The following is a 26635-nucleotide window of genomic DNA, read 5'->3' on the forward strand; positions in this document are numbered from 1 at the left end:
TTTTTTTTTGAGATGAAGTCTTGCTCTGTCACCCAGGCTGGAGTGCAGTGGTGGGATCTTGGCTCACTGCAAGCTCCTCCACCCAGGTTCACGCCATTCTCCTGCCTCAGCCTCCAGAGCAGATGGGACTACAGGCGCCCGCCACCACACCCAGTTAATTTTTTGTATTTTAATAGAGACGGGGTTTCACCCTGTTAGCCAGGATGGTCTGGATCTCCTGACCTCGTGATCTGCCCGCCTCGGCCTCCCAAAGTACTGGGATTACAGGTGTGAGCCACTGCGCCCAGCTGATATTTTTAAATACATACGTATTTTTTTCATCAGTTTTAAGTTCTACCATATTGTATTGACAGCTACAGCCTACATAAACAGAAAGAGCTCTTTAGGTTCCTCAGCAATGCTTAAGCATGTTGTGATACTACAATGTTGGAGAACAGGTCTACAAGAAGCTGAAGGGGCAGGGAAAGAGAAAGTGGACCTTAGTGCCCAGCGGGGTGTGCACTGTGGCCAGGGAGTAAATGGCGTAGATAATAAAGAAGATGAAATGAATGACAACGAGGAGGTTTGTTCGAGGACTTCAGCCATACCATTAAATCTGACACCTAGCCAGCCAGAAGGGGAAGTTTTATCAACAGTCCTCTGTGTTTCACTTTCTATTTCCCTTCTTACACAATCCCCATTCAGTTTCTAAGCTGACAATGCAGAGAAGATAAATAGGAAGTGAGGGAGAAAGAAAACAGAAACAAGGTGGAATGATAAGAAATGAAATGAAAACATAAGGAACAGAGTCTCCATGCACTGAAAAAGAAAAGATGAGGTGAAAATGCAAACACTTACCCCCACTGGTATAACTGCAGGAGAATCTGGATGGCTTCATCGTACTTTCTGATAGCCAAAGAGAAGTTCCCATTCTTAAGAACCTGGTTGCCAGATTCTTTCAGCAGCTCAGCATAAGCTGTCAGGTCCATCCTGTAAGGAGACAGGGGAGAGGCTTGCTGCCAGACCCGTGCAGGGCCTATGTTCACCTTCCTGTCTGCCTTGCTGAAATCTGGAGGAGTTTTTCACTATGGCCCCACCTACCTTCGAAGGGCACATCTTGGCAACGCCTCTCACCACCAGGAAACCAGGCAGAGTGTCTGACAAGACCATTTCTTTGTCAGTTCTTTTCTATTCTCAAGGGTGGTCAGACCAATTCCATTTATTCAGCATTAATGATCTGGAGGAGGCTGCTTCCACGCATGAGACAACATAAACCTGGTAGGTAGTGAGTGCTATCCCTGTAACTGGCATTATTATTAGTCTCATTTACCCATCACCATAGCCCACAGGAAGGCATTGTCCCTACTGTTCAGATGAGGAAACTGAGGCTCAGAGGTTCAAGTCACTTGCCTAAAAATCTGCTAATGGCATTTCCCATTTCTGACCCCAGATCTGACTAATTCCTAGTTTCTGCTCTTGACCACTGTACCACATCACGTATCGGTAAAAACAAAACTCAGCTGATAGTACTTCCACTCTCTGAGAAGATGGGACATGGAGGGGAGATGAAGGCCTCAATATACAAGTGGCTAGGACACAGAACCATAACCTCTGTCTCTCCTGTCCCCCTCCTTTCTTAAAACACTATAAAATAAACCTTGAAATATTTGTCCTGAGACAGCCATTGCCTGCCTACTTGTTTGTGTCCCCCAAGGGCATTTTCCTCTTTCAGGTCATACCCCTATTTTGTTTTTGTGTAGCCACATGGCCTCGAACATAAGGAGTACTTAAATATCTGGTATAACAGTTTGAATTGCCAGACCCACAGAAGACGCACATTACTGATTTTCTCCAGTGTGTCCTGGGTGGTTGGAGAGAACTGCCTGGCAGCCCTGACCACGTGGGGGGCCTTGGTAAGTGTGCTGAACAAAGGCAGGAGAGGAGAGCACCCAGGAAGACCTTAAGAAGCAGCTGCCAAGGAGACAGGGAAAAGGTGGGGGTCAGAGGGCAGGTCCTTTAGGATTGCTTCCTCTCAAGATGGCAGAGGGAAAGGCAAATTGGTAGGGTAGGGTAGGTCTGAAATATGTGGACAGTTTCAGGTGTTCACAGATGACATGTACCTATGGGGTCATAAAACGTATTAGGTGTCTGGATGACCAACACAATTCTTGGATAGATAGTAATTATTAATTTTATCATTTCAAATCCTAGTAAGGGGTCAGAGGGGGAAACAGACCCAAAAACATATAAGTGGTGATTTAGTTTAAACTTTGACTTCTTGGGAATGGGGTTTTTGAACTATACTCCATTTCTTAGGCAGAGCTTTAACAAAATGAGACACATGACTCTTAAGTCAGAACACAAAACTCTACCTATCCTTTTCATTTAGTAATCTCTAAATTGTATGACTACTATTTACACAGAAATGACTAAGAAGAACGTGAAAAACAACATAAATAACTGATGTACTAGGGAATAAAGATTTCTTTCAAATATTGTCGACCATTTGTCCAATAAATATTCTTTAAGCTGGTCGTGGTCAAACAACTGACACAAGAAAATTATTGTAATAACTGACAAAGAGTTCATATCCCTCCTTTATAAATAGCTTTCCACTGCAACAAAAGACCAACATTCTCACCAAAATGTATAAGGGTCCTAAAAAACAATTCACAAAGAAACACCAAGTAATTGATACTAAATATATGGAAAGTGGGTAAATAGGATAACCCTCACTAGTGCATAAGTAAATCAAAAATTGAACAACAAAATATCATTGGAAAATATTTTTAAAATGACACGAAATGTTGGGGACAGTACTTACAGGGGAAATAGAATACATCATAAATAGGTTTAGCCTCATGGACGTTCACCACCTCAAATACGTGGAAATAATTCTAAATGTTCCATAATATATGATGGGTTTAAATCAGTTATAGAAGATCCATATGTTAGAACACCACACAGTTATTTTTAAAATCATGTTGTGGCTGGGCGCAGTGGCTCACGCCTAAAATCCCAGCACTTTGGGAGGCTGAGGCAAGCAGTACCACCTGAGGTCAGGAGTTCGAGTCCAGCCTGGCCAACATAGTGAAACCCCATGTCTTCTAAAAATACAAAAATAAGACAGGTATGTTGGTGCACACCTGTAATGCCAGCTACTTGGGAGGCTAAGGCAGGAGAATCGCTTGAACCCAGGAGGGAGAGGTTGCAGTGAGCCAAGACCACACCACTACATTCCAGTCTGGGTGACAGTGAGACTCCATCTCCAAAATATAAAATAAAATAAAATCATTTTGTAAAAAGGCCCAGTGCGGTTGCTCATGCCCGTAATCCCAGCACTTTGGGGGGCTGATCACCTGAGGCGGACGGATCACCTGAGGTCAGGAGTTCGAGACCAGCATGGCCAACATGGTGAAATCCCATCTTTACTAAAACTGCAGAAATTAGCCAGGCATAGTGGTGAGAACCTGTAATCTCAGCTTCTCGGGAGACTGAGACAGGAGAATTGCTTGAACCCAGGAGGCAGAGGTTGCAGTGAGCCAAGGTCATGCCACTGTCCTCCAGCCTGGGTGACAAGAGCAAACTCCATCTGGAAAAAAAAAATTGTGTTGTAAAAGAACATTTAATGACAGAGTAAGTTAGTAAATGAAAAATACAGGTCTATAGGGCTGAAAAGGCATATTGTAAAAAAACATTTAATGACAGAGCAAGTTAGTAAATGAAAAACATAGGCCTATAGCGTTGAAAAGACATATAATCCCAAATTGTTTTAAATACAGAAAATGTATTGAAACTATGCCACAATGTTAAAAGCCAAACCATTGGGATTTGGCAGAATTTTCATTGTCCTCCTTGTTTTTCCGAATTTCCAATCACTCTACAATGTACCCCCTTACTAATCAGACCATAAATGTTATCAAACAGATTTTAAGTGTTTAACTGAAGAATTCAAACACAAGATGTTTCCACTGTATTTACAAATACAAAAAAACTCTTCATTTCAAGATTGTTTTTCATACTCCTCTAGAAACCAACAGTCAGCTCTTACTGTTATGTGGGCAAACAACAAAGGTATTCACCAATCTATGTTTCTGCTTTTTCTTGATACAATCACATCAAAGGTGAAAGGAGGAATGCCAACGATATGGAAGGCCTTTTTCTTCCTAATAAGATTCATTGAGAGTTACATTCTCATTACATGTAAGAACGCTTTATATCTCTATAACAGTATACAGATGGCTCAGTTGTTGGGTCTTTAAAAAAAAAAAAAATTGACCAACTGATGATTTATTTATAAGATAAAATTATTAAATAAAAGTGGTAATAATTTACCATAATGACAATACTCTTCATAGCTAATATCTCCTAAGTACCTACCATGTGCTTTACATCACTGTATCTTTTCATTCTTATAAGAAGCCTCGGCCAGGCACAGTGGCTCACACCCGTAAGGCCGAGGCAGGCAGATCACCTGAGGTCAGGAGTTCGAGACCAGCCTGGCCAACATGGTAAAACCCCTGTCTCTACTAAAAATACAAACATTAGCCAGGCATGGTGGCACATGCCTATAGCCCCAGCTACTCAGGAAGCTGAGGCACGAGAATTGCTTAAGCCCAGGAGATGCGGGTTGTAGTGAGCTGAGATCAAGCCACTGCACTCCAGCCTGGACAACAGAGTGAAACTGTCCAAAAAAAAAAAAAAAAAAAAAGTGCTATAAGGTCAGCATGACTGTGTCTCTATTTTGCACATAGGGGAAGTGAAGCAAAGACAGGTTAAGTCACTTCCCACTTGCCACAGTCACACTGAAATTGGTAATGTGAGAATTCCAACCTAGGTGGCCTCACTTTAAGAGCTAAACTACACTCTGAAGGGCCAAGACAGAGGTTAAAAGATCAGCACCCAGTAAAATCACTAGGGTATGTGATATTTTGGCTTGGCACTGAGCACTCCACCCTGCACTTTCAGTTTCATTAATGGTGTAAAAGCTACAAAATACTTAAGGACAGTTACACAGCTGCCTGGCTGGCTTTCAGAAATTTTCACTATGTCTCTATGAGAATTCAAACTCTAGTTGTTGGAAGCTGTCACAGGCTGCTGAGCTACACATGAGGAAGAAGATGCAAGAAAAATGCAAATGCACTGAGTAGATTTTGAAACAAGGAAGTCTGAAACAGAGCAGATCCAAGTGGTTGTGGTTTTTATGACTCATTGTGTATACATACACACATGAAGTTCTGTAAGTGACGCACAGGATTAGAGCAAAGAGCAGACTGGCAACACGGATGGCATATGGGGGAATTATTACTGAAATGGGCAGAGAGGATGGCTTTCCCTTCATACATTATCTGGGTACTACTTGAATTCTTGACAACAAATGTGTCTACTTTTTAAATTCTATTTTTTGGGGTTTTTTGTTTGTTTGCTTGCTTTTTTTGTTTAGGGTTGCCAAAAGAGCCCAAAAGCAGTCAATGATCCAAGATTAACTCTGGAATGCTGGCAGTAGCAATAGATCCAAGATGAAGCTAGAAAGAGTATCTCTTTTTTTGCGGGAGATGGAGTCTCACTCTGTCGCCCAGGCTGGAGTGCAGTGGCGTGATCTCGGTTCACTGCAAACTCCACCCCTCGGGTTCAAGCCATTCTCCTGCCTCAGCTTCCTGAGTAGCTGGGATTACAGGCGTGCGCCACTATGCCCGGCTAACTTTGTATTTTTAGTAGAAATGGGGTTTCCCCATGTTGGCCAGGCTGGTCTCGAACTCCTGACCTCAAGTGATCCACCCGCCTCGGTATCCCAAAGTGCTAGGATTACAGGCTTGAGCCACCGTGCCTGTCCTTTTCCTTCTATCTTTTTATCTTCCTTTCTTAACTGCTTGCTCGCTTGCTTGCTTTCTTACTTGCTTTCTTTCTCTCTTTCTCTTTCTTTCTCTCCTCTCTTCTCTTTCTCTTTTAAAAGTGACTCTTCCCTCTTCCCCACAGGAAGGGTGCCACAGACAGTAAAGGATAAAAATCCAAAGTCAGAATACATCCTGGGGACTTCAGTGTGTGTGTGTGCTTTTTTTTTTCTTCTTCTTCTTCTTGGGGAAAGGGGTACAAATGTGGGAAGAGAAGAACAGGAATTTTTTTAAGAAACTCACCCAAAATCTTTCATAAAGCCCCTGGAAAAGTATGAGGTGCTGCGCCCAAGTCTTCCCTACCCAGGGCATTTAAATAGGACAAGACCAGAACACCTTGCCACAACCCCCCTCAGCTGTCTCACCATCCTGCCTCCACCGACCAAAGCCCAGACAAGTGGCCTGCACTAAACCTAGGGCATTATCAGTGCAACTTATCCCCTTTGCCCGTCAACTTTAAGTTATTCCTCCTTTATTTACAGCCTCAATTACACCCAACTACATGCACACCAAAGATGGTATTTCTAAAACCAGTTGACTAGCCCAGCTCCGAACTGTTTTTGTAAAATTTGTAGCCTAAAAGTCATTATGACACCAAAATGTAAACTCCATAAGGAATTATCTCCCTCCCCAATAGGTGGGGTCTCTTGACTGCTTTTGGGTCCTTTTTTTTTTTTTGAGACAGAGTCTCACTCTGTCTCCCAGGCTGCAGTGCAATGGTGCAATTTTGGCTCACAGGAAACTCCATCTCCCGCGTTCAAGAAAGTCTCCTGCCTCAGCCTCCTGAGTAGCTTGGATTACAGGCGCACGCCACCGTGCCAAGCTAATTTTTGTATTTTTAGTAAAGACAGGGTTTTCACCATGTTGGCCACGCTGGTCTTGAACTCCTGAGCTCAGGTGATCGCTCAGGTGATCCCTCGGTCTTCCAAAGTGCTGGGATTACAGGCATGAGCCACTACACCCAGCTGGTTTCTTCTTCTTCTTTTTTAATAAATTTTATTGAGGTACAATTTACATATGATAAAATTCACCCGTTTTAAGTGTTCAATTCATTTAACAAATTTACAGTCACGTAACCACAACCACAGTCATGATATAGAACACCCCAATCCCCACCCCAGCTCCAGGCAATATTTTTCTAGATTATTTATTTATTTGTTTGTTTGTTTGTTTGTTTTGAGACCGAGTTTTCACTCTTGTCACCCAAGCTGGAGTGCAATGGCACAATCTCGGCTCACTGCAACCTCTGCCTCGCGGGTTCAAGCCATTCTCTTCCCTCAGTCTCCCTAGTAGCTGGTATTACAGGTGCCTGCCACCACACCCAGCTAATTTTTGTATTTTTAGTAGAGACAGGGTTTCACCATGTTGGCCAGGCTGGTCTCAAACTCCTGACTTCAGGTGATCCACCCGCCTCAGCCTCCCAAAGTGCTGGGATTACAGGCGTGAGCCACCACGCCGGGCCTATTTTATTTTATTTTTTGTTTGTTTGTTTTTGTTTTTTTGAGACGGAGTCTCGCTCTGTCGCCCAGGCTGGAGTGCAGTGGCCCGATCTCCGCTCACTGCAAGCTCCGCCTCCCGGGGTCACGCCATTCTCCTGCCTCAGCCTCCCGAGTAGCTGGGACTACAGGCGCCTGCCGCCACACCCAGCTAATTTTTTTTATTTTTAGTAGAGACAGGGTTTCACTGTGTTAGCCAGGATGGTCTAAATCTCCTGATCTCGTGACCTGCCCGCCTTGGCCTCCCAAAGTCCTCGGATTACAGGCGTGAGCCACCGCGCCTGGCTTACCTATTTTATTTCTTCAATTGACATATTAGTAATGTACATATTCATAGTGATGTTTTGATACATATATAGTGATCAGATCAGGGTATGTAGCATATCCATCATCTCATTTATTATTTCTTTGTGTTTGGAATGTTCAATATCCTCCTTCTAGCTATTTGAACTATATGTTATTGGTAACTACAGTCATCCTACAGTGATAAAGAACTGTTTTTAATTTTCATACACCCGACACAAATGTGCCTTCCCACTGGATCTGAACTTTCAGCACACCCCAGTTGTATTGTTCATATAGCATCTATCCTATGCTGGGCACTGTGCTGGGGATCAGGAGTCTGATGGTGAAAGGATGGCCACTATCCCCACCTTCCAGAAGTTTACTGTCTGTTAGGGAGATGAACATTAAGTAAATCAATAATCACACAAATATTACAGTTAAAATATTTTTCTTCTTATGAAGAAAAAGTATAGGGTATAAGAAAGCCTGTAACAGGAGATCACAGCTTAGATCACAGGGATCAAGTCAAGGCAAGTCTGTTGGAATTGACATTTAAGACAAGATCTAAATAGTGAGCACTTAGCCCAGTGAAGATAAGTGTCCAGGCCATGGAAACAGCACATGCAAAAGCTCTGAGCTTCACAGTTCAAGAACTGCCAGGGGAGTAGGATGCAAAAGTGAAGCTGAAAGAGTAGGTGATTGCTGCAGTAAGTAGATGATGGATCTTGAAGGCCATCAGAAGTTCTTGGAATTCATCTAAATGCAACTGGGAAAGCAGCATTGTCTATGACAACTTTTTGTGATAATGCAAATGTTCAATTTTATACTATACAATACAGAAGCCACTAGCCACACATGGCTACTGTACATTTGAAATATGGCTAGTACAAATGAAGAACTCAATTTCAAATCTAACTTAATTTTAATTAACTTTGCTAGACATAGTCACATATGGCTAGTGGCTACCGTATTGAACAGTAAAGCACTAGAGGGTTTTAGGTTGGGGATTAACAAGATCCAGTTGGGCCTGGCACAGTGGCTCACATCTGTAATCCCAGCACTTTGGGAGGCCAAGGCGGACAGATCACGAGGTCAGGAGTTCAAGACCAGCTTGGCCAACATGGTGAAATTCCGTCTCTCCTTTAAAAATACATATTAGCCGGGCGTGGTGGCACGTGCCTGTAATCCCAGCTACTCGGGAGACTGAGGCAGGAGAATTGCTTGAACCCAGGAGGCAGAGGTTGCAGTAAGCCAAGATCGTGCCACTACATTCCAGCCTGGGTGACAGAGCAAGACAAAAACTGAAATAAAATTTAAAAAACAAGATCCAATTGATACTTCTGGATCATCCTGGCTGCAGGCAAGATGGAGAGAAATGGGCCAATGTAAAATTAATGCAGAATGTGCACCCAATAAGAGTTCCTGATGAATTCCATGGGCGTGAGAGTGGAGGGCAGAATAAATCAACTCCAAGGCTTTTAGCCAAACTTTACTTTGCATTATAGAAACAGGAGCTTTGGTTTCAAATATAAATGTATGGTTTTTTTTGTTGTTTGTTTTTTTAAGAGACGGAGTCTTGCTCTGTTACCCAGGCTAGAATGCAGCAGTGCAATCTTGGCTCACTGCAACTTCCACCTCCCAGGTTCAAAAGATTCTCCTGCCTCAGCCTCCCAAGTAGCTGGGATTACAGATGGACGCCACCATGCCTAATTTTTTTATTTTTAGTAGAGCTGGAGTTTCACCATGTTGGCCAGGCTTGTCTTGAACTCCTGACCTCAAATGATCTGTCCACCTCGGCCTCCCAAAGCGCTGGGATCACAAGTGTGAGCCACTGTGCCCAGCCAAATGCATGTGATACTGGATTTTCTTTTATACAAATACATACACACACGTGCACACACACACACAGCCTAGCTCCCTGAGGATAACTATTGGGATACCACTGCATCTAATGGGGCAAAGTATACGCTCTATAAAGCACACAAATTTGGGAAATACACAAAAGCCTCGAATGGATACCTTAAAACTGTCAAAGATGAACCAAATAGAAATATATTCTATATTTTTTTCTTGAAATGGGAAAAAAAGAAATATATTCTATAGGACGATATATGTTATGAGCTACATATGGCATCATCAACCCATTAAAGTGTTTCAGCAACAGCAGCAGGGGAGGGAGGAGGCAGGAGACACAGAGAACCAATCTCCCCTCTAAAAGAGAGGTCATCCCCATACGAGGACCAGGAAAGATCAAGAGGTGAACTTCTTTCTTTCTTCTTGTGTATTTATCTGTTTGTTTAAGGGAGGGCAAGAGATGTTGGAAGTCTGGTGGGAGCAGAGAGGGGAGAGTTTAAGATTTTCTCCAAGTACCATTTCTTTCATTACCAAGTATTTAGTAAACTTGTGCTACCTCTATATGTATTAATCTGGAATTGGTTTTCCCTATAGCATGCATTCTCAATGGGGCAATATTGCCCCCAAAGGAAAGAAAATGGGTTATTGGGGAGTAAAAATGTTTATTATTTTCATGTACAAAGCACAGATATACATACAATACCAAAAAAAAAAAAAGGATATATAGATTATCCGTGGTATTTAAATTTCATGGGGTGTGGGAAGCTAGATTAGTTAAAAGTCTCAAAAGGTTGGAAGGAGCTATAATGAAAAAATACTTGAGTAACACTACCCTAGAGGAAATTGAGGGATGGAGGAAAGGGTGTTAAAAGTAAACAAAATATCTACTGATGAATGTATAAAGAAAATGTGGCATATACATACAATGGAATACTATTTAATCTTAGAAAGGAAGGAAATGCTGACACAAGATACAACATGGATGAACCTTCTGGGCATTATGCTAAGTGAAATAAGCCAGTGACCAAAAAACAAGTATTTTACGATTCTACTTACATGAGCTACTTAAAGTAGTCAATTTCATAGTTACCAGGGACTGTAAGGAAGGAGAAATGGGAAGTTGTTGTCTAATGAATATGGAGTTTCAGTTTTGCAAATGAAAAAGTTCCAGAAATCGTTTGCACAATGTGAATGTACTTAACACTAATGAACTGTACACTTAAAAAGCATTAAGATGGCAAATTATGTTTTGTGGTTTTTTACCACAGTTAAAATTTGTTTTAAGTAAAAAGAAAATAAAAACCCAGAAAGGAAAAAAAAGAAAGAAACACCAATGTAAACGAATATGTCCTGGACTTGTATTTGTACTCCAAGTTTGACAGAAACATTACTGATTTTTGGCCGGGTGCGGTGGCTCAAGCCTGTAATCCCAGCGCTTTGGGAGGCCGAGACGGGTGGATCACGAGGTCAGGAGATCGAGACCATCCTGACTAACCCGGCAAAACCCCGTCTCTACTAAAAAATACAAAAAATTAGCCGGGCGAGGTGGCGGGCGCCTCTAGTCCCAGCTACTCGGGAGGCTGAGGCAGGAGAATGGCGTAAACCCGGGAGGCGGAGCTTGCAGTGAGCTGAGATCCGGCCACTGCACTCCAGCCTGGGCGACAGAGCGAGACTCCGTCTCAAAAAAAAAAAAAAAAAAAAATTACCGATTTTCCTTACGCATACTATGTTACAACATGATACCCAAAAGATAGCAGGATATCAAAGTTTCCCTGGTTTTGTAGTAGTACTGATTAAGACCCTGGGCCCACTGACAAGATGACAGTTAAAATATCCCCCAGCAGCCAACACAGGCAGGTAGGTTTGCAGTATTCAAAGTATAATTTATATGACCATAAAAAAACTATATTATGCAATAAGCATATTTGGGGTTACAGTCAAATGGTCAAAAACATACAGCAACAATTACTGTGCAATATTAACAAAGACATACAGTAGAAGTCTATCATATCCCATTATCTTGATGGGCCCAATTGTTTTTAACATTTTTATTGAGGCAAAACATAGTATAATGTGTGTAACATGCACTACTCTTCGGTGTTCAGTTCTGATTTTTACACCCATATAACTCCCACCTGGGTGAATATATAGAACATTCCCAGGTCTCCAGAAGGTTCCCTCTTGTCCATTCCTAGTCTAAACCCACCTTCTTCACCACTATTCTGATCTGTAAACTATAAATGAGTTTCACCTGTTCTTGAACTCCATAATAACACAGTGGGATCCCTCTTTCCTTAAAGATTATCCATGTGAGACTCAACTATATTGTTGTATACATCAGTAACTCCTTTCTTTTATTGCTGTGTAGTGTTTGATTTTATGACTATACCACAATTTATTTACCCATTCTGTTGATGGGCACTTGAATTGTTTCTGGTTTGAGATAACTGTGAATAATCCTGTTATAAATGATCCTGTGTATGTCTTTCAGTGAGTTATTTGTCTGCCTTTCTTCCCAGGAGTGAACCTGCTAGGTCATAGGGAAGATGTGTTATTTACTTTTAGTAGAGACTGCCAGTTTTCCAAGTGGTTGAACCAATTTATACTCGCAAAAGCAGTGTTTTGTGTATATAAACTGCCAACATTTGTCAATTCTGGGCACTATCAGTCTTTTTAATTTTAGCCACTGTGGTATCTTATTGTGGTTTTAATTAGCATTTTCCTGATGACTAATAATGTTGTGTGCCTTTTATTGGCCATATGAGTGCCCTCTTTTGTGAAGCTCCAAATACACCCAATCCTAGAAGAGGTGTTTGTTTTGTTTTTAATAATTAACCACTAGACGACAATATGCCAGGCCCATTTTAGCTCACGTTCTTGCAATATTGCTAATAGCAGGGGAAAGAATGGACTCTGACCTGGACACTGGACAGCCATCATTCAACTATATGGTACACAAACTATAATAAGCTCAGGAAGTAAATTCTCTTAAAATGCTTTACCAATAAATGGCTAAGGAGATTTCATTAGATTATAATGACAACATGGTGCCAGGAAATATTCTTGTAAAAAACTAAAAACAGGTTAAACTTTTATGGCAGATACTTGAAAGTTGACCCTTAGTAATAATTAATGATATTTGTAATTTAGGAAGCTCTGACACTCTACCCATTTGGCTACAATGAACCATTCTTGGGACCTTTGAAGTGGCCTCTCCTTCCTCACTGAGTCCCAGTTTTGTTTCTGTTATCTGCCAGTCTTCCCCAAGCTCCTTAGACTTAAGGGAAGCTGACTCCACCCTTATTTCCTAAGGGGCCGTTGAGCAAATTTATCTCCCTGAGAGAAACTGGTTCAGTATTGAGTGTAGGGCACAATTCTGGCCCCTGAAACTTAAAAAGATGTTTATTGGAGGATTCTGAGAAAGTGTTTTATCATTATTCTGGATAAGCTTCTAGAACAGATTCTCTCTATTACATAGGGAAGTTGTGAATCCTGACACTGAGATGTGTAAATGTTTGGCCCTACATTTCAGCTGCATTTTGATTCCGGCGTAAGGATGAAACCAACACTCACAGGATGAGAGGACAGGGCCCAGGGAAATAAAATAGTGGGGAGCCATCAATTTGGGGAGAACCCTGAGGCCTGCCCTATCTCTATCTCTGGACTTCTACTTATATGAGTGCATCAGTTAGGATGCCTTTGGCTGCAAATGAGGAGTTGGGGTGTGTGTAATTTTCTTATTGGATATAATGAGTTCTAAATTTCTCTTCAAAGAATCAGTGTGTCAGTATGTTCAGTTCTTTGTCCTCCATTTTAAAGTTTAACTTCCTTATAGTTTTAATTAATCAGTAAATTCACATCTGTTCCCCTGGTCACCTGCTCCATCCTAACTCATCCTGGTTACCTACTTTGACCTGAGTCACCCCCAGTCACCTGCTCTGACCTAAGTCACCTTTAGTTACCTGTTCCATAACGGTCTTTCCTGCCAAACTGCTCACCCCACCACTCTGGTTCATACTCCTGCTCTCTTTAAAATAGCCAACTGGAATTAACTTAGACTGTGCCGTCCAACCCTAGCCAATACGGGAACGACACAACAGTAGGGGCTACCTGAGACAGGAATAAGAAACTCTTCCCCTCCTCTGTCCAGGTGTGCTCTCATCATTACTCCATTCATGAGTCGCATCCTTCTATAGAAGTAAAAATTGCCTTGCTGAGAAAATTAAATTTATGTTCCAGTGCTATTTTCTTGCAGCACTGAAAATTTATTTATAACATTCTCATAGAATCAGATGTAAGGGAGTAAGAGTACAGCTCTTTATCACTCTGTAACACCATCCTAAGCACACTGGCTTTATGCCCTCATGCTTGTCCCCTCAAGGTCGAAGGTTGCTTTAACTCCAGGCATCACATTAAAGACAGGAAGAAGGAAGGGGTCCCTGCAACCACTGGCTCCCTGGTACCACATATCTCTTTTGTAAAACAGGAAAACTTTCCCAAAGCCCCAAGTAGACTTCTCTGCATTTCACTAGTCAGAAATAGGAATCTAGAAAAATAAGTATGTGGCTCCATAATGGTGGGTGGCTAGGGAAGAGGATGCAGGTAGGAGCTGCTGGGTTTGCCAAACAACAGGGTGAGCCAGTACATATCCTTATTGTTTAAGTTAGGCATTCTGTTACTTATAACTAAAAGCACACCAGGCCAGGTACAGTGGCTCACACCTGTAATCCCAAAACTTTAGAAGGCCAGGCTGGGAGGACTGCTTGAGCTTAGGAGTTCCATACCAACCTAGGCAACACAGTGAGACCCCATCTCTACAAAATGAAAATTTAAAAAGTAGCCAAACATGGTGGCATGCACCTGTAGTTCCAGCTATTTGAGAGACTGAGGCTGAAGATCACTTGAGCCCTGGAGGTCAAGGCTATGGTGAACCATGACTATGCCACTGTGCTCCAGCCTGGGTGACAGAGTAAAGCCCCATCTCAATAATAATAATAATGATAATAATAATAATAATAATAAATGAAAGCACAGCAATTAGCTCTGTGACAGTTACTATTCTATCTGGCTACTATTACTATTCTATCTGGAATATTCTGTCCAATGTGGTAACCACACATAGCTATTTATATTTTAATTTAAATACAATTAAAGGTTCAAGGCCAGGCGCGGTGGCTCACACTTGTAATCCCAGCACTTTGGGAGGCCAGTGTGGGCAGATCACGAGATCGGGAGTTCAAAGAATAGCCTGGCCAATGTGGTGAAACCCTGTCTCTACTAAAAAATACAAAAGTTAGCTGGGCGTGGTGGTAGGCACCTGTAATCCCAGCTACTCAGGAGGCTAAGGCAGGAGAATCACTTGAAACTAGAAGACAAAGGTTGCAGTGAGCCAAGACCACACCACTGCACTCCAGCCTGGGCGACAGAGTGAGACTCTGTCGACAAAAAGTAAAAATAAAAATAAAAAAGAAAGGTTCAATTCCGCAGTCACTCTAGCCACATTTCAAGTACTCCATAGTCACCAGTGGCCAGTAGCTATTATATCTGTGAAGTCCTAATTAGGAACCGAAGTCAGGCTGGCAGGGCTGAGGGAAAGCAAAAACAGACATCAGATAAACTACAAGTCTGCCTTTCTTCACGGTCCAGGAGACACAGCCCTCCTGCACAAATAACTTACAATCTTCTTTGCCCAACTCTCACCAGACACCTGCACCTTAGCTCACTGCAAACTTGGTGTTTTATCAACACTGCACGTAGCATTCTGCAGCCTAAGAACCATCCTATAAAATCCCCAGCAAGACTTTGCTTCCTGGCAGTCAGCTCCTCTTCTGCTGATTCTGACCGTTACCCTCTTGTAACATATTTTCCTATTTTCTCTAAAAAATCCACCCTTCTTCACCTACAACTGTCTGGTAATTTTTTTTTTTTTTTTTTTTCTGAGATGGAGTCTCACTCTAGTTGCGCAGGCTGGATTGCAGTGGCGCATTCTCAGCTGACTGCCATCTCCACCTCCCAGGTTCATGCAATTCTCCTTTCTCAGCCTCCAGTAGCTGAGATTACAGGTGTGCGCCACCACACCCAGCTAATTGTTGTATTTTTAGTATAGATGGGGTTTCGCCATGTTGGCCAGGCTGGTTTCGATCTCCTGACCTCAGGTGATCCACCCACCTCAGCCTCCCGAAGTGCTAGGATTACAGGCTAGGATTACAGGCGTGAGCCACCGCACCTGGCCTTGGTAAATTACTTTACCCCCATGCCACCAGCTTTGATAGTCACTGCTCACCCACAACATTTTGGTGGCCTGTAGGGAGAACTCTCTCTGGACAGGAACTCTCTGTCCTCACGACAAACTCTCTCCCCATCTCTTTCCCTTTCTCAAGTCAGCACCCTTCAAAACAGCCTCTAAGCATGGAGGCAACTGCAGGTCTCCGGCAGGAGCTACACTCCAGTGGGACTGAAAGGTGACTGTGTGGAAGCATCTGACTGCCACTGCCCAGTTAGGGTGAACGACCTGGGCTCACTCACTCTTTTCAGTCTTTCAGCAGCTGGTTTCTGTGGTAACCATCCTGGCGCTCTCCAGTGCTGCCTGAAGGCCGAAGGGTAAACAGGGCTGGCTGCCTTGCCTGAAAGGAAGAAGACACTCTCTCCTCTCTGGCAGCAGAAGCTCATTCAAAGCGAATTCACACATGTTTGGGGTAACTCAGGGGGCCTTTCTTTCTCACTATACATTCTCCTGTGGGGTCAGCCAGCCATCCTGTCTTGGACATTGCTAACTCAGGTGACCCCGGACAGCCTCAAAATGGTGAGGGCTCCCTTACCCACCCCCTCTCCCAGGTGGGCACCAGGTGAGATCTTCCTTTACCCTTTTTCCTCGTACCTGTGCTGATCACCCAGAGTGAGTACCTGGACTGGCCGTCCTAAGCAGCCAAGTTAAGGCCCCTAAGCAGCCAAGTGCTCTTTTCTAATAGGTGGAACGCCCCTTTGGAAAGTGCACCCAAGTCCCTCAGCAGAGGCAAGTGGAACCCTCTTTTCATCTCGGCAGGATGTCCCAAGAGAAACTGCAGTTAGTGCCCTGAAGTGGCACCGCCCCCAAGCAGCATGTTTTCCAGTCCCACCATGGGACCAACCCCATCTATCCTTCAAACTCACCTCTGGGCTACATTCTAAAGCATTAAAACAAATTTAACTCTTAGACTCTCAAAAAAAAAAAGAAATGTGTAATTTTCTTGTGTAACACAGCATAACCCTTATGCAAAAAAAAAAATCATCAAATTAGCCTCCTCAGTCTTTTATAACTGAGAGCAGAATAGGGAGAACAGGGCCAAAAAGAAAGACGCAGAGACAAAAAACAGGCTCAACTGTTGGCTGCTTCACAAGACCCCAGCCCCCTCCTCGTTGACCTAAGGACACTCCTCCAGATAACTGCCATCTGTGCAAAAGGCCGGGCCACTAAAAGGCAAAGCACCTCAATTGAATAAATGAAAAAAAAGCCCCACATGCTTGCCCCCTCTGCCACAAGCTTGGCCACTGGAAATAGGACTGCCCTGAGAGCCAAAGGACCCCAAGGACAGAATCCCAAACCCCGATGCCCATAAGCTAAAGAGACTGTCTGCTCCTGCTAAAAACAGCTCACCTTAACCGGTAACTTGGAGAGCTGAGGAAGAATTCATCTCACACCATAAAGTCTGGGGTGCTAAGGCTCTCCCCGATGGGAGATAAACAAGGGTGTTAGGGGTGTTGGTCTCATACCATTCAGTGGCTGAAAGGGGGTAACCCAGGCACTGTCACATAAACTTTGCAGGAGGCACACAAACTCCTGTAAAGTTTAGCCTTTTCCTTTCTGCTCCTTTTATTTCTTTTTCTGTTCAATCTAGGGGTGCAGATTGAAAAGACAGTTTCCAACATCCTAATCCCTGATTTTATTGTTCTTTTTAAAACTCCAGCTAGTTACATATTATGGCCTGTTTTGTGCACATTTTAAACTAGTGGGCAAACTACAATGAGAAAAAGTCAGAGCTGAAATGGTTAACCTGCACCATAGGGTTAAGTAGAATCATCTAAAGTTCTCTATCTTCCTCTCTTTTTTTTTTCTGTCTGCTTTAAATCTACTGTTACCGAGTTGCTGGTGCTGAGATAAGACTCGTTATTTATGGTCTAACTAGAATGTAAACATTGGAAATTCATTTAAAGTTAAAGAAAAAAAGGTAAAAGAAGTTTTGTTAAACAAACAACCTAGAATTTTTTTAACCTTCCTTAAAAGTTAAAAAAAATAAGTCCAACACCTCTTTTGAATCTTTTTTTTTTTTTAAATGGAGTCTCACTCTTTCACCCAGGCTGGAGTGCAGTGGTACAATCTCTGCTCACTGCAGCCTCTGCCTCCTGGGTTCAAACAATTCTCCTGCCTCAGCCTCCCGAGTAGCTGGGACTACAGGCATGCACCGCCACACCCAGCTAATTTTTGTATTTTGAGTACAGACGCGGTTTCACCAAGTTGGCCAGGATGGTCTTGATCTCCTGACCTCATGATCCACCCACGTTGGCCTCCCAAAGTGTTGGGATTGAGCCATTGAATACAGGTATGAGCCATTGTGCCTGGCCATTGAATCTTATTCTTAAAGCTAACTCTTTTTATTCAGTTCTACTGCAGGCTTTCAGTAATTCTCCAACTACCTCTCTTAAGCAGCTTCACCCTCTTAAATATTGATGCTTTTATAAGGGAGGTAGTATACAATTGCTATTTGCAAGGAAACTTCCAAGATTACTGCCCACGCAAAATTTCTTTATATTTGTCCAGTAATGACGTATACCCCCACACCACAACAATGTGCTGAGGTACTTGATGTTTAACTGTTTTTCTTACACTCTTTACAGCCCTTCTTCTTTCCTGTCTTCCTGAGTTTCCTATATATTGTCATTTTCCCTAAATATGGCTCTGTTTTTATTTGTCTATCATGGCTAACTACTGTCTCAATGGCTGTACCCAGGCATCCACTTCACTCAGTAACATCACAGGTTACTAACATAACACACAGCACTAACTGCTGGAAGTGCCCTCAAAAACCAGCACTTGAGGATGACATTACACTCTTAGCAGTCCCATGATCTACAGAAGAAATTGTTAAGCCCAATACTGTGGATTAGACTATACCATTTACATGCACACCAAAAACACAGGTCTAGGAGAGGGACCTAGGCCAATCAATCCCTCATGGCAATCATCCACCGTGACAAAGCAAATAGGGAAGGCACCAGAAATAGCCTGTAAGGCTCGCCTCTGCATCAGAAACTTCAAGGGGTCTGGCCCTTTCCTAGGGGCTTTAACACAAGCCCATTATAATTATATCATTAACTGTAATCAAACACAACAGGAATGGTAGCCAAACCACCACTCTAACGAGTTCACTGTGTACCTCTGCAGGTTTTCTCTCTGGTTGGGAAACAACAAAATTAATGCCAGCAAAATTTAGAGTGACTGCTTTATGCCTATAAATAGTTCAGCAAATGGGACGGAATACAGAGGAATAAGGGTCGAAACTGGGCAACTTCTTAACCTCACTAATATATCTATATCTGTTCCTCAATTTTCCCTTATCCCATGAATATTTAAAAACCTTATCTGTCAGGCCAGGCCCCACTTCTCTTGCCTATAATAATAATGCTTATACTAGTTTATTTGCACCTTGTATTGTTCATGAAATACCTTGTTTTGTATCTTCCAGAATACAACTTCAAACCAAAATGTTACTGCAGCAAGGGTATTAGCCAGTAAAAGAACTAATGAATCCCCTTTGGAGACAGCAGAACAAAATTTTAGGCTGCAAATGCTGTTTCCCTATGGTCCCACAGCGACTCTGCCTAATTTATCTCCCAACCCAGGGATTGAGGCCCATGTAATCTCCTGACCGACTAACAATCCTAGGTCTAGCCAACTCTATGTCCCTGGTCAGCAAGAAGGTGAAGGTGAGACCTTCACTCACATGCCAAAGATTTGCCATCGCTGCCCTGTCAGGGGAGTCCTAATTACAGAAAAGAAGTCAGGCTGGCGGGACCAAGGGAAAGCAAAACAGACATCAGATAAGCTATAAGTCTGCCTTTCTTCACGGTCCAGGACACATAGCCCTCCTGCGCAAATAACTTACAATCTTCCTTCGCCCAACTCTCACCAGACACCTGCACCTTAGCTCACTGCAAACTTGGTGTTTTATCGGCACTGCGCAGAGCATTCTGCTGCCTAAGAACCATCCTATAAAATCCCCAGCAAGACTTTGCTTCCTGGTAGTCAGCTCCTCTTCTGCTGATTCTGACCGTTTCCCTCTTGCAACATACTTACCTACTTTCTCTAATAAATCTGCCCTTCTTCACCTACAACTGTCTCCGCAAATTATTTTCTCTGCACACCACCAGCCCAGTCGTCGCTCACCCCCAACAATATTTGACAGTGCAGATCTAGAATATCTCAATCACTGCAGAAAGTTTTGGAGAGTGCAGTTCCAGGTAGAATAGTAAGCCAGGTGCAACATCTGAAATATTATTTTTCTACTCAGTGGAAATTTAGCCTTCAATTCTTGTGTATGAAAGTATGATGGCTGTTTCCCCAAATTTTGGAGTGCCCCAGGGGTTGGGTATGTCCATGCTCCATCCTATTCCCACCTCTGAGAATCATGCTGTCTTTCTAGCCTGCACAAATCTAAGACATAAAGATGAATATCTGCAGTCAGGAACTAAATTCTCGTGGAATTACTTCTGTGCCGCATTTTGATATAGAATGTGGGGTCACAGGTTGTAGTGAGAAAACCCAGCCCATATTTCTCCAAGCATTCCTTGATTAGTGCCCACAGTATTACAACTGGAAACTAGTTTCTTGCCCCACAGCTCCCCCATAAATACATAATTTTAAGTTTCTATCTACTGGTTCCTTTGAAAACTAGAGCAAAGGCCTGCAAAACTAAGATACGCCCAATAACACTGCCGTTGACCTTGCAAAGCAAGAATGAAGAAAAATTTCTGACATGATTTTGTGAAGCAACTTGGTTTTTTGTTTGAGAGGGGGATGGGGGGAAAAAAGTCTTCTTTTTTTTTTTTTTTTTTTTTTTAAAATTTTTTCCCCTTTTACTTTCTTTTAAAATTTTAATACGGCCAACTTTAAAGTCCTGTTTCCCTTGATATTCATATTAGGACTTCACGCACCACACAGTGACTCACTCTTGTCCCTTCACCAACCAGTACTTCAAAAGATGTTTTTCATTAAATTCTTCATTACACATGGAACATTTCACTATGGGAGAAAAGCAGAAGCAGGACTCCTAGGAAGTTTAATTACAGTAATACTGCTTTATGATTTGATGTTTACAGGCTTAAATTAATGCAGGACTAAAATAACTTGGATCTGTGTGACCTGAGGAAATAGACGCAGATTTTCAAAGAAAAACCAAGGTAATAAGAAAAATGTTAATTAAAAAAATACACATATAATTCTCATAGGAGCATTTTTTAAAAGCTCCTTACAAAATATGAACTAATATCCTTAGATTTTCAAGACTTACATGGAGAAAAAACAAAACGTTACTTAAAAAAAATTTTTTTTAAATATTAACATGTTTCTGGTTTGGGCAAATTCACTATTATAAAATGTCAAGTCCTCCCATGTTAATGAATTAATGTATATTTTCAGCAAAATTTCAATTTATAAAAAATAAAATGTTTAAAGAAATTAATGAAGCAGTTGTCAAGATTATCTAAAAGAATACATAAGCCAGAATTGCAAAGATTTTTTAATAAAAAGAGAAGTATCAAGAGGGAATCTTCTTCCAGGTGAGGCTTAAAGGATAATTGTAAATGAAATAAAACAGAACAAATAAATAAAACAGTAGATGAGGGAATCTTCTCTAACATTTTAAAATATATATTTATAAAACATTAATTTTTTTATTTTGAGATGAAGTCTCACTCTGTTGCCCAGGCTAGAGTGCAGTGGCAAGACCTTGGCTCACTGCAACCTCTGCCTCCTGGGCTCAAGCAATTCTGCCTCAGCCTCCTGAGTAGTTAGGATCACAGGCGCGTACTGCCACACCTGGCTGGTTTCTCCATGTTGGCCAGGCTGGTTTCAAACTCCTGATCTCAAGCGATCCACCCGCCTCGGCCTCCCAAAGTGTTGAGATTACAGGCGTGAACACCCGGCCTATAAAACATTAAATTGTTAAAGTCGGGTACTAACATGAAAGTAACCACATCAATGGAACAAAGTAGAATATCCAGCAATAAATAGATATAGCATAAAATGCAGAAACACATTCCATATGTGATACAGGTGGCTTTTTAAGTAAATTGAAAAAGAGTGAATCATTTGGTACAACTGGCTGAACATCTGGAAAATAAGTTAAATTCCTACTTCACCCCATGGGGTAGGCCAAGTAATGAATTCCCCTAAAGATATCCAGATCCTTATCCCCAGAAACTATGAATATATTACATTACATGGTAAAAGGAACTTTATCGATGTAATTATGATTACAGACCATAAGCTAGGGATACTATCCCTGGATTATCAGGGTGAGCCCAATCTAATGACAGGAACTCTTTGACTGTGGCTCTGTGGCCAGAGTCAGACAGGCTCATGGAAAGAGGAGGGCAAGAGAGACGCAGCAGATTGCTGTTGTTTGTTTGTTTGTTTTTTGAGACAGAGTTTCGCTCTTGTGGCCCAGGCTGGAGTGCAATGGCACAATCTCGGCTCACTACAACTTCGGCCTCCCAAGCAGCTGGGATTACAGGCATGTGCCACCACGCCCGGCTAATTTTTTTTTGTATTTAGTAAAGACGTGGTTTCACCATGGTCAGGTTGATCTCAAACTCCTGACCTCAGGTGATCCACCTGCCTCGGCCTCCCAGAGTGCTGGGACTACAGGCGTGAACCACTTCGCCCAGCTGAGATGCAACAGAGTTGAAGCATGAAAAGGAGTGGGCCCATCACTGCAGGCCTTGAAGGTGGAGCAGGGAAGAATGATGAGGAATGTGGGTCACCTTAAGGAACAGAGGCTCCCAGCTGACACTCAGTAAGAAAACGGGGACCTGAGTCTTACAGGAACTGGATCCTGCCAACAACATGAGTGAGTTTGGAAGCGGGGAGTCTTTGCAGATTTTCCCGGGAGGAACTCAGCCAGCCAACATCTTGGTTTTGGCCGTGTGAAACCAGTCAAGCTAGCCCACACGTCTAACCTATGGACTGTGAGATAATAAATTCATGGTGTTTTAAGTCACTAAGTTTGTGGTCTTTCATTATGGCAGCAGTAGGAAACTCATACACATCATATACCAAAATTAGTTCCAAATGAATAAAAAAAGTCAGTGTGAAAATGATACCACAGCAATAAAAAGGAACAAATTGCTGGTAAAAACAGCAACAAGAATCTCAAAAAATTTGTGTTGAGCAAAAGAAGCCAGACAATAGAACATAAACTGTGTGATTCCATTTAGATGACATTCTAGAACAGATAAATCTAAGAAATCAGAACAGTGATTGCCAAAAAAAGAGAGGGGGACTGACTGGAAAGGGGTATCAGTGAACTTTCTGGAAGAATAGAAATGTGTATTTTGACATTGTGGTGGGGCCCACACAGGTGTGTATGTTTGTTAAAACTCATTGAACAGTAACTTAAAATCTGTGCCATTTATTACATGCAAATATCTCATTTTTTAAAAAGCACTGAGAAAAGGAAAAGCACTAGGAGAAAATATAGGTACAGATTTTAGATAATCTTCAACCACTCTAGGAAGACATTTGGCAATACCTAATAAAGTGACACATACATATGGCCTTTGATCCAGCAACTGACTACTTCTGGGAATGGATCTTACAGACTGACTGCATACATTGGAAATGGCAAATGTATAAGGTCATTCACTGTCATGTTGCTTGTAATAATAAAAGACTGGGACCAACTTGAATACCCATCAACGGGGGATTGGTTCAATAAATTGAAGTGCAGCACACCCACCCAAAAACAAAATATTAATCAAATGTTAAAAAAAAAAAGAATGAAGACGGTTCTGTATATTGATCTAGGATAACCTCCAAAATATATTGGAAAAAGCAAATGCAGAATAGTGTGCATATTATGCTCTCTTTTGTGCCGAAAGAAAGAGAGGGGCTGAATAAGAATACATATTAATATTTGCAGCCAAGTGCAGGGGCTCATGCCTGTAATCCCAGCACTTCGGGGGACCAAGACAGGTGGATCACTTGAGCCCAGGAGTTCCAGACCAGCCCGGGCAATACAGTGAGACCTCATCTCTACAAAGAATACAAAAATTAGCTGGGCATGGTGGCACACACCTATAGTCCCAACTACTCAAGAGGCTGAGGCAGAAGGATCACTTGAGCCCAGGTCAAGGCTGCAGTTAGCCATGATCACGCTACTGCACTACAGCTCGGACAACACAAGACCCTGTCACAAAAAGAAAGAAAGAATATATATTTGCATTTGCTCATATATGCATAAAGAAATTCTGGGCCAGGTGTGGTGGCTCACACTTGTAATCCCAACACTCTGGGAGGCCAAGGTGGGAGGATCACTTAAGCCTATGGGGTTTGAGGTTACAGGTAGCTATGATTGCACCACTGCACTGTAGCCTAGGTGACAGAGCAGGAGAATCTGTCTCTTAAAAATAAAATCTGTAAAGATCCACTAGAAATAAAATTATTTACCCTTATTGGGAGGGTGGGGCAGAGAACACAGGAGAGAGACTTTTCTTCATAACCTTTTCATATCTTGTTAGATTATTGAATTACATAAATCCAGAAAAGCTTTAGTGTAGTTTTATGTAATCTTCACAACTGAGGTCATTCTAATGATACAAAAGCAAAAATCATAAAGAAAGTAACAGACATAAATCCATGACAATTATAAACTCCTATATATCAAAAGGCACTGAAAATACTTTAAATCAACATGGTTATAGGTAGAGATTCACTCACATACTGCCATGGCAGGATAAAGCAGTACAACATCTGTCTGTAGAAATGTTAAATGCACAGCTGAGTGCAGTGGCTCACGCCTGTAATCCCAGCACTTTGGGAGGCAGAGGTGAGTGGATCACTTGAGATCAGGAGTTCGAGACCAGCCTGGGCAACGTGGTGAAACCTCGTCTCTACTAAAAATGCAAAAAACAGCCAGGTGCGGTGGCGCGTGCCTTTAATCCCAGCTACTCAGGAGCCTAAAGCAGGAGAATCGCTTAAACCCGGGAGGTGGAGGTTGCAGTGAGCCGAGATCGCACCACTGCACTCCAGCCTGGGCAACAGAGCAAGACTCCATCTCAAACACACACACACACACACACACACACACACACACCACACAAAACCTATGCGTTAGAGCTATCAGAGTGTCAAAATATGCAATTGAAGTGAATAAAGCAAACTGGAGAGCAACTTGGAGAACGAGTTGAAGAGCTTAAGGATATATGTGTGCACACTTCATCTATAGAGAGATTTCTGACTTAACAAACTAGTAAGAGCAGTGATCTTTGGGGAACAGATCTGGGAATGGGAAGAATGCTACTGAACTATGAGAGAGTATATTTTTCTGTTGTTTTAGGTCATCTAATTTGTGGTAATTTGTTATTGCAGCCCTAAGAAACTAATACACCACCACTCTGAATACATTCACAGAACCATGTAAATAGAAAAAAATGCAATAAAGTGTGGGATATGATGAGGTTTCTCTTCAAATAGCCTGATCAATCCTTTATTCTTTAATTCATAGTCCCCCCCAGCCCCTTTTTCTCTTTTTTTCCTCCTTTCTTTGTTACATGCTCAGATATGCCACAGTACCAGGCATTATCAGTACTAGCTCACATTCCTTTCCTTATTTGGAAAGAAGACTAGCTCTCTACTCGTTGGGGATACCCCTTCCCCTTTCCCCTTTCCTCTCTCTCCCTTACGTGCCCACCTTATCTAAAAAACGTTCAAATGTTTAGCCAACCGGGATTAGTTTAGAATTTATGACCCGAACCTGGCCAATGGGGAAAGGGTACGGGGCAGGACTTGCATCAGGAATAAAGGCTCTTGTGCCCCTTTGTTCAGGTGCGCTCTGACCATCACTACCCAGTTAGGGTGAGGGACCTGGGTTCACTTACTCTTTTCAGTCTTTCAGCAGCTGGCTTCTATGGTAACTATCCTGGCACTCTCCAGTGCTGCCTGAAGGCCAAAGGGTGAACAGGGCTGGCTGCCTTGCCTGAAGGTGACTGGCCAAGGAGGCACCCCTCTGCGCAGAAGTACAATTGCTTTCCTAAGAATCTTCTGTTTGAGTGTTCAATCTCCTTAGGACTTTGAATGTTATTCCCAACAAAAGTGACATGGTTGGACTACAATTTCTAGAGCAAAGAACCCGAAGCTAAGAGATTAGGGGGCCTCGAGCCAGGCCCCACAGCAGTGAACACCAGAGGGGAAACCCAGGCTTATCTCCTAGCACCCACCCCAGCACCCTGGTCCACGCTACCTGTCACCTGCAATTTCTGGTGGGCAGGAAAGACAGGCCTAGATCCCAGGGCTTGCCCCTGGTTCATGGTGTTTCAGGTTAATGACATAGGGGCCATGGTGATCCCTGCATGTTATTTGAGTGTAATCCCTGCAACATTTACAGAACCTTTGCTTTGTTTACCCAGTAAGGAGGAAATATTTAGTAAAAACATAGCCCTAGTATTTGCCTATTTTTCAAAGGAGTTCCCTGAAATTACTAATCAATTAAGCAGCTACAGCTGAGAAAGTCTGTGGGACTCAAGACCTTGCCCCACTTCCCAAGCTAAGCTAGGCTGTGAGGATGAGGGGTGGGACAGGTCAGACTGTGATGCCTGGAAATGGCCCCAACTCTTTCTACTGTGATTGTTCCTTTAGGAAACAGGGCACTTGCTCAGGGGTCCTAAGAAATCCTTTTCAGCTGGAAGGCAGTATCATCATTGTAGGCATGCTCTAGATGGCTGCTCGGCTCACTGCAAAGGCCTTCCAGGGCAGAGCCAAGGTACACAGAGGCAGGCCAGGGCCTTGTGTATGCTCCATGGGCCAGACCTGCCAGGACAAGGCCCTTTCCTGGGAGTTTCTGAACTAGAATTTTGGAAAGAGTCCCCTTGTGTTGGAAG

General features: G+C 42.5%; 1 protein-coding gene across 1 annotated transcript in view; it reads right to left on the reverse strand.

The window, feature by feature from the left end:
* The window catches only part of TRANK1 (tetratricopeptide repeat and ankyrin repeat containing 1), a 122041-nt gene that overhangs the window by 83986 nt on the left and 11420 nt on the right, over positions 1 to 26635 (reverse strand). The window contains exon 2 of the mRNA XM_017866557.1: positions 838 to 969. Within this exon, the coding sequence (XP_017722046.1) occupies positions 838 to 969 (132 nt within the window). The remainder of the gene's footprint in view (positions 1 to 837; positions 970 to 26635) is intronic.

Source organism: Rhinopithecus bieti, unplaced genomic scaffold (assembly GCF_001698545.2).
Source record: "Rhinopithecus bieti isolate Rb0 unplaced genomic scaffold, ASM169854v2 scaffold_2432, whole genome shotgun sequence".
NCBI lineage: Eukaryota > Metazoa > Chordata > Mammalia > Primates > Cercopithecidae > Rhinopithecus > Rhinopithecus bieti.